This window comes from Stegodyphus dumicola, chromosome 7 (genome assembly GCF_044657685.1).
Source record: "Stegodyphus dumicola isolate Sdum_Otavi_A_Nest chromosome 7, ASM4465768v1".
Taxonomy (NCBI): Eukaryota; Metazoa; Arthropoda; class Arachnida; order Araneae; family Eresidae; genus Stegodyphus; species Stegodyphus dumicola.
In genome coordinates, this window is record NC_140774.1 from 150961811 (window position 1) to 150974887 (window position 13077).

Genomic DNA, 13077 nt, shown 5'->3' on the forward strand with positions numbered 1-13077 from the left:
ATTCCAAACATGACCATCATTTTAACCAGAGGGACAGTTACATTTTCGAAAGAAAATTTTCTGCGATGATAGGCAAATACTAATAATTTTACAGTATAATTTACTAAAAATCGAAACTAGCATCTAAATATTATCGACATTTTGCAATTTACGTCTACACTAAGGTTTGTGAACAAGAAGGAAATTCCTTCCCTGGGAGGTATTTTATAGTTTCTGTGGCAAGCCTTTTATTTGCCTGTTAAGTGTCTGGTTTTAGTTTGTGAATATAAAAAGCTGCTTTTATTCAAGATTCGGCGTTTATGAATATTTTGTATACTTTTTATTATTTAATTTCTAAAATACATTAAAAATAATTTAAATTTAAATAAACGTATATGAATATTTCAAGGAAAGGGACGAGTGATTATCTAACACTGGTGAGGTAACAAAGTCTGAGAGACACTGGGCTTTTAAAATGGATTCCTAAATGAAGAATTCTGGGGTATTTATTTGACTATTGGTACAAATCAATCAAATTAAGAAGTAATCAACTTAAATATTTCAAATGTACAAAATGCTGTCTATAAAATCGGAAATTTTTGCATTAGTTATATTTAAAATTAATCACAAACCTTTTTACTATAGTTTTCAATGTTGTTTATTAGTAAATTTCCGAACATATGCTTAGCATCATAAAGCAATTTATTCTAATAATTTTAATATAAAAATAAATTATCTACATCAATCAGCCATCAATCAGAAATAATTTCTCGATCTTACTCTATCCCTATGTAATTGTAATGCTTTAAAGGGACAGACATTCTTCTAAATTAAAATGAGCTCAGTTTTAAAGAAAATAATGACGGTTTTATCCCATGCATATTTAAAATCGTTTTATGCTTTATCTGAAAATATATTACCGTATGCTTGAATACTGCGGTTATCAGGTTCAAAGGTAATACTTGTCAGTTGATTAAAGAATATTTTGTATTTTTCTCTTCTTAATGGAAGTTGAAAGGTACACGGAATACATTATACGAGTTTTGAAGCTGCAGTACTGTTATACAAGCTACAAGAAACATCTGAGATGTTTATAGTGACGTCATTAGTAGACGTCAAACTTGTCATTAGTTCATTGACGTCATTAGTAGACGTCAAACTTGTCATTAGTTCATTGACGTCATTAGTTCGAATGTTTTAGGTCAGTTGATTATGAGCTTAGTGACTTCTAAAATGGGTCAAACAATCAGATGTGGTTAATTAACAACTGGCTGCTATAGTTTAAGTTGATCTTAGAATGTATATCCATGAAGCAGCTATCGCAGCAAGGATGCTAGTTATAATAAGCTCAGAAAGATAAATGAAAAGAGAATTCCAGTACCTTACCAACGTTAAGCCAAGAATATGCGCTATTATTTGAACATTCCCCCTTCCTTTTTGAAATCGCAAATGGTTGATATATTTTACGGTTTCATCATCACCAGTAGCAAAACATGTATCTTTTATGTTAATGTACAATGCCAAGAAAAGTAGCCGAGCCTTAGTCAAACTTGTCATTAGTTAGTTAGCCGAGCCTTTCCGAGAGCTTTATTTAATTTAAATTTAAAGAAATCAAGCTTTGTTTATGATAGGTTATGGAAGGTGTTATATAGATTTAGTTGCTGGAAATGAACACGGCCATCAATTTGGAAATATGATGTCGTCGATTCAAACGTCTGCATGAATCTTTGCTCATCAAACGCTTAGCAATGATCAACAGAAAAGGAGAAATCCTCCAGCAAGACAGTGAAGGGTGACAAAGGGAAAACGACCAGTATTTTCAATTGGCAAATTCATCTGTTTCATTTTCTGCAGCACATGATGATCATTACGCAGTCTGTCAGTTTTTCAATTCATAAACTAAAGACATTTATAAGGGTGAAATTATGAAACTGTCGAATTATAAAAAATAGTTTTAAAAAGTAATGGATAATATATCATTAACTAATGAATTTTCCCTTATAAGTAAAAATTTTTCATTACAATTTAGCTGCAAACAAATATTGCTTTGTTCACAACATTATATATAACCACAATTGAGATTGTGTTAATAAATATTAAACTTTAATATAAATGGAAAGCTCAACGAAATCTGTTTAAAATATCTCCCAGCACAAAGAAAAGTGTTGTTATTTAATTAAAGCAATAATATTAATATGAGATATGGAATTCATAAAACGCTACAGTAAACTAACAAAAGAAGCAATTAGTTAACAATTGTTTTATAATTAAAATTATTACCCAGTGACTGGATCCACTATTATATCTCTTGGCTTCTCGAGAGCTTCCCAAACTAGAATTGTCCGCATTGCTCCATCGAAGTTAGAAACTTCTATTCTATGAGTACCTGAATCTGTCCAATACAGTTTCCTTGTTACCCAATCAATGGCCAATCCATCTGGACTTTCTAATGTGTTTTCTATTACAACCTACGATGAGTAACAAGAGAAAAGTTATATAAAATACACGATATTTCAATCGCAAAATTAGATTAAGTTTGAGCATAAAGTACCACTTTGCAAATTTTCACAGGCATTCACTTGCATTTTGTTTTTGTTGTTTGACTTCTGAATTAGTATTTGTTCGGCGTGTTATTGTGTCTTAATTATAGATGCCCCAAACAGGCTTATTTTTTGCTTTCTTTTTTTCGCGTGGTTTTCGTTTCCTTGCGTCTGTCTGTGAATTTGAAAATATAACGCTAATTTTTGTTGTTTGACTTCTGAATTAGTATTTGTTCGACGTGTTATTGTGTCTTAGTTACCACCTTGCAATTTAGTTTCCTTATCATCCAAATGGATAATTATTGAAAGATCAGAGGAATTATTTTGTTAAGTCTGGGAAGAAAAGCTAATCAACCAAAAAGTAATTCGTATACATACGAGGCGTATTCGGAAACTAAGTACCGTTTTGAAAAAAAAAAAAAAAAAAAAATAGTAAAACAATTTTTTCGAATCCAATTTTATTTTTACATGAAAATACATGTCTTAAACTATTTTTCAACATAGTTTCCGAAAATGATCAAACACTTGTCATAGCGGGTGACCAGTTTTTGTATACTATCGTCAAAGAAACTTCCCGCCAGTTTCGATAACCACGACTCCACAGCATTTTTCGTGTCATCGTCAGATCCAAAGCGCTTGCCACCAAGCCAAGTTCGGGCTGTACGGCGGGTGATCGAACTGCTCCCAATGAAACTGTCGAATTAACGATTGAGTGATACCAGCAGTATGGGGCCCAGCATTGTCATGGAGCAACACAATTCCTTTACTGAGCATTCCTCTTCGTTTGTTTTGAATGGCACGCCTTAGTTTTGTTAAAGTCTCACAATATCGTGCCGCATTAATGGTTTCACCCCTGGGAAGAAATTCAGTAAGCAAAATGCCTTTCCTATGCCAGAAGACAGTGCACATGAATTTTTGTGATGACATTGTCACTTTGAACTTTTGTTTTTTCAGAGAATGAGTGTGTCTCCACTCCATCCATTGTTGTTTCGATTCTGGTGTGAAATGACACACCCAAGTTTCATCGCCTGTCACAATTTGGTTTAAAAGGTTTTCTCCCTCATCACTGTACCGCGTGAGAAATGTCAGGGCACTACCAAGTCGCTTTGTTTTGTGAACATCAGTGAGCATTTTTGGAACCCATCGGGAACACAGTTTGCGATAATTGTGAAGCGTCTGTTCTCATGAAATGCTTCATCAACTTTCCTTACCAAATCATCGGTGACAACAGAATTAAACATTCTTACCCACTTTCTCACCATTCCATCACTTATCGCGTATTCACCGTAAACTTCTGTCACTTGACGATAAATTTCGGCCGGTTTAACATTCCTCGCGTTCAAAAATTTAATACGGCACGAATCTCACAGTCAGCGGGAGAACTAATTTTCTTAAACATTTTGAATGCGCACAGCAAACTGAAAACACAACATAGAGCAACCAAAATGGCGGCAATTGAAAGTCAGTGAACAAGAAAGACTAGCGCGCATGCGCGGGACGCCTAACACAGCGCTGCGACGGCGCTAGAATGAAACGGTACTTAGTTTCCGAATACGCTACGTACATCAAGAAGTAAATGCGTATAAAGTGGTCATATAAAAAAACAACTATACCATAGGTGGCATGTAATAAATTTTGATAAACGGAATTGTCTTTAGTATTCGGCTGAAAAGTCATTGCGAAACTAAAATTTTGAGAACAAAATTCCTCAAAATGATCGGTTTAAAGTGTAGTATTATGAAATTTTTAAAATATATGTATCATTTAGAAGTAAACTTTAATATGGTGCCTCCCTAGTAGCCGGGTGGTGATATAAGGTATTTCTCTCGTCTTCTTAGCAGTGGCGGCTCGTAATAAGCACTGTGGAACTGCAGCTCCCCCTATTTCCACTTATTATTATTTTTAATATTTAATATAGTGTGCCCTTTAGTCTTTAATTCTTTCTTTATACTTCTACAATACATAATCCTTAAGCTTAATGTCAGTAGCTAAGCTATCCCCCACTTTGTGAAAAAGGTACGAAAGTCTTTGTTTGGAACTGCGCGCTTCACAGTTCCAGCAACGTGGTGTTTGGCTGTTCTGCGAATGCGCACACAGCAGCACGCGAGCCGGGTAGAGAGAAGAGCACTGTCGCTCTTGCAGTGCCGAAATTCTGGCATGTTGCTGAAAACGTGATTTCTTTTTACTCCGCGCGTGTGGTATTCCTCCACAAGGTGGAACTTTATCATACGGACCATAAACAGAGTTCATGAAAATTTGCAAATATTAAAAAATTGCCTTACTGAAATTCAGTCAACATAAAATGTAGATCAAACTATTGCAAAAGCAATAGGAATTTTAAAATATCTAAATGATGATAATTTCAAGTTTCGGTTAGAGATTTTTTATCAGATACCTCTTGCTGAAATAATATACAACTAAATGCAATCCAGAGAAATTAGTGTGTTTAAAGTTTTCAAAACTGCTATTTTAGAATTAAGAAACTCAAAGAGAATTAAGAATTTTTCAAAGACACTGATGGCAGAAGCTAAGGAAATATGTGACTTTATACTTTGTATTGATATAATGCACAGATATTCTTCCACTAAACACTTAGCAGCCGTTAAATTGTTTAACAAGAAATGCTTAGTTTTAGGAATGAGCATTCTACAGAAGAAATAGTACTGTCCACTGAAGCATATCCAATGATTGGAAAAGAAAAGCTTGAAACTGAACTAAAAGTATTTTATTGTAGGTCTGATATCCATGAATACTGCAAATTAATTGAGCTACTGAAATTTATCTTCGAAAATAATCTAGATGATACTAATTCAGAAGTCAAACAACAAAAATCAGCGTTAATTTACAAAACTTTCACAGGACTAGTTTCGATGGTTTTACCGAACCATCATCTTCAGCTGCAAAACCGCAAATGAACAAGATAGGAAATAATGTTTAGATAAGATAAGAAAGCCTGGACAAGAATAAGCAAGTGGCGCCATCTGTTGGCGAAACCAGAACTAAAACATAATTTCTCTAAAAGCCGAAGGCAAATTTGGATTGGAATTAGGATCGTTAACTAGAACAGAAAGATTTTTATGAATGTGAAATGCCTCTAGAAAATCCAGTTCTCCAATGGAAGATGTTTTTTGAATAATTTTGGCAGCAGAAAAATTGAAAGTGTGATTTTCGGACCAACAATGTTGAGCAACAGAAGACTTCTGTGTTTCCTTTTTTCTAACATATGCCTCATGTTCTTTGACGCGAAATTTTAAGGCTCTCTTAGTTTGGCCAATGTAAATTAAACCGCACTGGCAAGGAATCCTATAAATACCCCAGGAATTCATATCCGGAATGGGGTCCTTGAGTATAGAAGTTGGAATTTTATTGATGGGAGAGTAAACAACCCGAAAGTTAAATTTCTGCAAAATATGTGCAACTTTATAGCTAATTGATGGAAAGAAGGGAATGACAAAAGAATTTTTATAATCTCCTAAAATAAGAGTGTGGCTTTTAGTGTGTTGAGATGAGAATTTTTTAACTGCTTGATTAATAATGTTGGGTGAAAAGCCCCTGTCAATAGCTATTGCTTTTAAATAATTTAGTTCTTCATCAAGGGCTAGTTTGGAGGAGCAAACTTGAAGAGCACGGAAAACATAGGAATAAAATGAAGCTAACTTTTGTTTAGTCGGATGACATGATTTAAAGTGTGGTGGAAGGCAAACCGATGAAGGTTTACGGTAAACTGTAGTACTGAAGTTGGATGTGTTACGTGTGACCAGAATGTCGAGAAACGGAAGAGAATTGCAAGTCTCAAGTTCAAAAGTGAACTGAATAGCAGGATCAATAGAATTCATTGTTGAAAGAACTCTATTTAAATCATCTTTATTACCTTCAAACAGGGTAAAAGTATCGTCTACGTAGCGGAACCATGCCGGGAAGTTTAAAGTTTCAAACAATTTTGATTCATAATAATGCATGTAGATATCAGCCAGGATGGGACTGAGGGGGCTGATATCTACATGCATTATTATGAATCAAAATTGTTTGAAACTTTAAACTTCCCGGCATGGTTCCGCTACGTAGACGATACTTTTACCCTGTTTGAAGGTAATAAAGATGATTTAAATAGAGTTCTTTCAACAATGAATTCTATTGATCCTGCTATTCAGTTCACTTTTGAACTTGAGACTTGCAATTCTCTTCCGTTTCTCGACATTCTGGTCACACGTAACACATCCAACTTCAGTACTACAGTTTACCGTAAACCTTCATCGGTTTGCCTTCCACCACACTTTAAATCATGTCATCCGACTAAACAAAAGTTAGCTTCATTTTATTCCTATGTTTTCCGTGCTCTTCAAGTTTGCTCCTCCAAACTAGCCCTTGATGAAGAACTAAATTATTTAAAAGCAATAGCTATTGACAGGGGCTTTTCACCCAACATTATTAATCAAGCAGTTAAAAAATTCTCATCTCAACACACTAAAAGCCACACTCTTATTTTAGGAGATTATAAAAATTCTTTTGTCATTCCCTTCTTTCCATCAATTAGCTATAAAGTTGCACATATTTTGCAGAAATTTAACTTTCGGGTTGTTTACTCTCCCATCAATAAAATTCCAACTTCTATACTCAAGGACCCCATTCCGGATATGAATTCCTGGGGTATTTATAGGATTCCTTGCCAGTGCGGTTTAATTTACATTGGCCAAACTAAGAGAGCCTTAAAATTTCGCGTCAAAGAACATGAGGCATATGTTAGAAAAAAGGAAACACAGAAGTCTTCTGTTGCTCAACATTGTTGGTCCGAAAATCACACTTTCAATTTTTCTGCTGCCAAAATTATTCAAAAAACATCTTCCATTGGAGAACTGGATTTTCTAGAGGCATTTCACATTCATAAAAATCTTTCTGTTCTAGTTAACGATCCTAATTCCAATCCAAATTTGCCTTCGGCTTTTAGAGAAATTATGTTTTAGTTCTGGTTTCGCCAACAGATGGCGCCACTTGCTTATTCTTGTCCAGGCTTTCTTATCTTATCTAAACATTATTTCCTATCTTGTTCATTTGCGGTTTTGCAGCTGAAGATGATGGTTCGGTAAAACCATCGAAACTAGTCCTGTGAAAGTTTTGTAAATTAACGCTGATTTTTGTTGTTTGACTTCTGAATTAGTATTTATTCGGCGTGTTATTGTGTCTTAATCTAGATGATGTTCTTAGTGAAATTACGAAACTGATAAAAATTCTCTTGAGAGTTCCCATGGCTACATCAGAGGCAGAATGCTACTTTTCAACATTGAATAGAATGAAAACTTTTCTAAGAAGCACTAGGAATTCGGAAAGACTAAATGCGCTTGCATTGCTTTCAATAAAGAAAAATTTCCTCAGTTGTCATCCGATCAAGGAGAAAATTATTGAGCTTTTCGCGCAAATTAAAACAAGAGGAATGGATTTCATTTTTAAATGACTAGACAAAGATTGAACTGTAATAATTTTGGTTAAAGAAATTAAATGTTCAATTTTTTTCTTGTAAGATTTCATGAAGTTTCAAAATAAATTTTCTTTTTATACATGTTTGTTTCCTTTTACATAATTTTAAAACAAAGGTTAAATTTTTTTGGAACAGCACCCCCACTAATTTTAGCCACGAGCCGCCACTGCTTCTTAGCATGCCTTCATAATGTAGTGGTCAGCAAGCTCAACAAGTATTCGAGAGGTTCGTAGTTCGAGTCCCGGCGAGGGCATTGCTCATTTTTCATCTCTTCTACTTCAAAAAAATCTTAATCTCTCTGCAGTGAAACTCACAAAATATAGGTAGTTAGACCCGGTCTCCAATCTAGACTGTGTGGCTTGCTGCACGAGATTGTTTTCGAGGTTCTCCTCGTGCGTAACATGAATACGAGTCACTTTCCCCTAGAATGCCCTCCAGGAATCTATCCTTCCTCTCAGACCGCTAACCCCATGTGCGATTCTCATATTTAAGTAAATTATGTCTCTATTTCAATACCAAAGACTGGCTGACTTGCTAAGGTCCACTTTTATACGCTGAGCAAAAGAAAAAAATAATTAACAAATATTTTAAGTAATGTGATGTCTAGGCAAAACGAATGCAATGAATCGGTTAGAGCATCAGACATGTCAATTTTGGAAAACTATTTGATAATACAAGTGAATAATCAGCTTTATGTTACTTATTATTTTATTCATCTGCAAAAAGACATAGAAAATGCAGCATAAATAGTTATTTAGCTATTTCACGAACTAACTCCTAATTTTTTCTTTTGATTAATTGAGAAAGACCTCAATTTGCCATGTTATTAATTAATACTTTGCTATATTCTTTTCTAAAGGTAAGATATTAGATTTATCTATCTGTTGTGGGATTTCAGCGAACAAATTGTTGTCAACAAAAGTCATTCAATGTCTTTAAAAATTTATAAAATTCTGCCTTTGTTTACTTTCAGTTATAATTGAAAAAACTCTTTTCCTTTTGAAATCCTTTTGCATCTATTATTATTGTTACGTTTCGATTTAGCAATAAAACAAAGGATGTATTTGCAAATTTTAAGAATGCAAGAGATGAATTCATATTTAGAGAATATAGCACGAAATTAAAAAAATAAGTAACATAATAATAAACAAACAGAAGACAATATGACAAAAATTTTTACATGAGCGTATCTTGGAAACAAAGTAGGAAATAATCTATCTATCATGGGAAAGGAACACTGCTTTGGGGAGTCTTTACAGTTTGTCAGACTGTTTTCTTTTAATCTCTTTTAATTAAGTTACTCATTTCTTGTTTTCTAAGATCAGGTAAACATGAACACAGATCAAAATGCGTTTATTTTAAATACATGGATTATTTCTATATGTAGCACGAAAGCGCGAAGAAACTTTTTTTACAAAGTTTCCAGATTAACAGGAATTTGGTTGGTTCTAAAAAGATGAAACAAACATATTATAAGCTAGCAAAACCTGACAATATTAACCTATTGAAATGGAGATTCCAAAAGTTGTTTAGTGGGGAGATTTAAACTATTTATTGGAGAGCACCAACTTTAAATTCCAGTTAACCTAGAAAGTGTGAGCATTATTTTGATATTTTATATTTTCCTACGAAATTTGCTTGATTATTTTAACGCGTCACTTTAGTTCTTGGATTAAATTTAGATCCAGAATTTAGTCACTTATTAGTCATTTTACTATATATTGCTGCGTTTGACGGATTCGTGGATTTGGAGTGAAGGATGACAAAACTAACGAAGAATCAAAACAAAATTTATTCGCCAGTATTTCATAGGAGAGTTCCAAAGATACGTTTGCAACCACCGAACAACTACGATAAACACGCTGAAACAATCAACAACACAGTCTTTCGGCTATCAGGTTATAGTGAAGACATTAAATACAGTTCCCGACTCGGTCGGCAAAACATTAAATACAGTTCCCGACTCGGTCGATCGCTCTCGGAGCTTAACACACTCAAGATATTCTTCACCATAAAACTCACGATTCACTGATAATAGACTACTATTCCACGTACAGGCAAGGTTTATATAGTTTTTGACCTGCCTTCGATAACATTCTGGGGTAAATTGGTAAAAATTTAGTTCTAGAATGTTCTCGCTCCGTCTCTGGCATATCGCTAATTTTGTCGTCAAATGTCGCCAAATGGGCGATTTCGCTCCAAATTTGGCAAACCTGCATGTCCTTGCCATTTTCTGGCAACCCTAAACTAGCCTTGCGGGAAGCTATCTTAACAGCGGTTGGGCATTTCGTAGAGATATTTAGTGTGATTAATTAGATGTTTGTGACAGACTGATGATGCTTACCAGATGGAGTAGCAATCGTGACACACATTTATATTTTATTTCTTGACAAATACGCATATTATATTGTACAAAAGATATCCTAGAAATATTATGGAATTATGTCCAAAAATTAAATGTGATCGAGTGTACCAGGTAAGCATCATTGTTTGTAATATCATAAATGTATTTCACTGATTTTTTTTCCTTTTAATTTAGTCAACCTAATTGCATCATCTGCGCGTCTTAACTGTCGTATGGACTTGAGCGCCATGGACAAATTTGGATTGGCGGGACACTGTGAACCGAAAACATTTAAATAACCCTTCATTTATTCTATTTTAAAAATTCAAACTTCATATAATTATGTCAGTCATTTGACCAGACCAGTCGGTTTTGGCACAGATATATGTCTTTATTAACAAGAACTGACCGTGTATATAGTGAACAAGAATTTCTATCCCTTGAAATGAATTCCTAGTATACCCTATTGATCCAATTTATCCACTGACGCGCTAGGCCATTCACTAAATGCATTCTAAACTGTTCTTATCACCTGTTGCTGGGAGCCGTTAATTGTGGATCTGGAAATAGTGTCATTTGTGATGTCGGACCAGTAGATGGTATCCGTCTCCGCGTCGAAATCCAATGCCGCGGCGCTGCTGATGTTGCGGAAGGGGAAAACGACATCAGCGTCGTCTTCACAGTCGAGGCACAGCCATCGAACATCACTGCGGCGAGTGAAAATGAGGAATGTAGACCATTCTGCAAAGAAACACAGAATGCTCTCAGACATAAGTTAATAAGATGCTAATTTTTAATGCCATTGATTTTAATCGTTGATTTTAATACTTCTGAATCTTAATTCTTTAATATTTGCGACACAGTCAAAACACATAATATTTAACAGACTATATTTTTCAAATGAATAAAAATGTAACTGGGGGTTAGCATTTTAAATTTGTTCAGTATTAAATAAATTAAACATTTGCTAAATACTAAAGTAACAACTTGACTTACAAAGGTGTAAAATTATATATCAAAACAAACTGAAATTATAATGTGTCTCACTTTACTTAAATCAAACTGCAAACCATGATAATTTGATTTATCTTGATACTGTTCGGAATTTACTTTTGATAATAGCATTGTACACAGCAAAATGTCGCATCTACATCTAATATGTTACATTAATAAAAGCAGTGTTATACAGAAATTCTATCTAGGCATACTTTTTTTAGAACTCTCTATGTTAGCTGTAAATAAGTGGTTATTTTCAAGGTTATGACAGGACATATAAAAGGCAAAGAGAAACAAAGTATAAATTGATTATACAAGTTCTGCTTTTTAAGTAAGGTTCGTTTTGCAACGAAAACGAAGGAAATAAAATGAGATTTTTGTTTCAAATTATTTTTTGAATTTACATGCACTTTCGGCTTTTATGCATAATTTTCTTGTCAGTTTATTAGGTGTTTCTCCCTCTTTCTTAGCGTGCCTTCGTGGTGTGGTGGTCTGCACACTGGGCTGGTATTCCAGGGGTCCGTGGTTCGATTCACGGCGAAGGCGATGGCTCATTTTTCGTCTTGCCTGCTTCCAAAAATATACCTAATGTCTGTACAGGTTTAAAGGTTTATTGTAATAGACAGCGAGTTTTGGACATATTTAGAACTGGGTCACCTATGATGCCAGCCAGTCATTTTCTTTTGCTTTCGTTTCGCCATTAGTGGTTTTCATTTCTTAATTCCATTTATTCAAATCTCTGTGGAATAAGTTTGGGGCTCAACTCTCCAGTTCGCCAGTTCTTACAGGTGACCTATCAAACACTGATTTGTCACTGACGTATTCTTGAGCCTCCTAAGGCAATCTTACTCTTTCATCTGTAATGAATAGCATCTCATCATTCTCTCATCTGTAATGAATAGCATCTTTGTTAATTCATTTCTACTTTTTCACCGCACACATCACATATCTGGCGATGATTATTGGTAGTTTTTTCTTTTTCGCTGTTTTATGTTTCTTGCCGTTGTTACTGTTCTTGATTGATTGTATTTCGCAGTCTGAGGCATGCTCGATTTTCTTTAATATTTCAGTCTCATACTACAAAGCTTACAAACTGATGCCATGAATGCGAGTGGCATCTTGTTGTGGGCAATGAATGACGGCTATCTGCGCACGCACGATTTTTCACGCACACGAAAAATTTCCAACGTAATTCATAAACGAACTTCATTTTAAAAATAGATCTTATATTATTTCAACTAACTTTCGACTGAAGTCAATTAAACTAAAATCAACCAAAAATCCAAGGAGAAAGTGGAATCTAACAGGAAACAAACCATGTCATTTTTTTAAAATCGTTTAACCAACAAAGCATAAATATTTTATTATTCGATGTCTCTTTCTTCATATACATAGAATATTTTACGATTTAACTGTTTAAATGAAGAGAACTTTGTACTTAATATAAACGGAAATAGGATGTCTCAGATGTTACAGAATTGCCCATACTACATAGATAAAGTGTTCTAACACTACGCTTGACTTTTATTAGGAATGATGTTTCAAGGATTGACAGCATTTTTACAGAAATTTGTTTATGTGTTTTCTCAAATAACTCAAAGATTTCGTGGAATGACAGCCCATTTGGGAATTTAATACAAAATTTCAAGTATTTTTTGAGTCTTCAATAGCACATTCAGTATTCAATAGCACATTTCAAATATTCAATAGTATATTAAAAAAATTTTTAAGGAAAAAAGGAATTC

At 34.2% G+C, this 13077-nt stretch overlaps 1 protein-coding gene across 1 annotated transcript in view; it reads right to left on the reverse strand.

Annotated features, from left to right (window-relative positions):
* Lrp4 (LDL receptor related protein 4) overlaps positions 1 to 13077 on the reverse strand; it is a 1066574-nt gene that overhangs the window by 209573 nt on the left and 843924 nt on the right. Inside the window, exons 16-17 of the mRNA XM_085821440.1 lie at positions 10869 to 11077; positions 2260 to 2447 (exon numbers count right to left, since the gene is read on the reverse strand). Of these exons, the coding sequence (XP_085677566.1) occupies positions 2260 to 2447; positions 10869 to 11077 (397 nt within the window). The remainder of the gene's footprint in view (positions 1 to 2259; positions 2448 to 10868; positions 11078 to 13077) is intronic.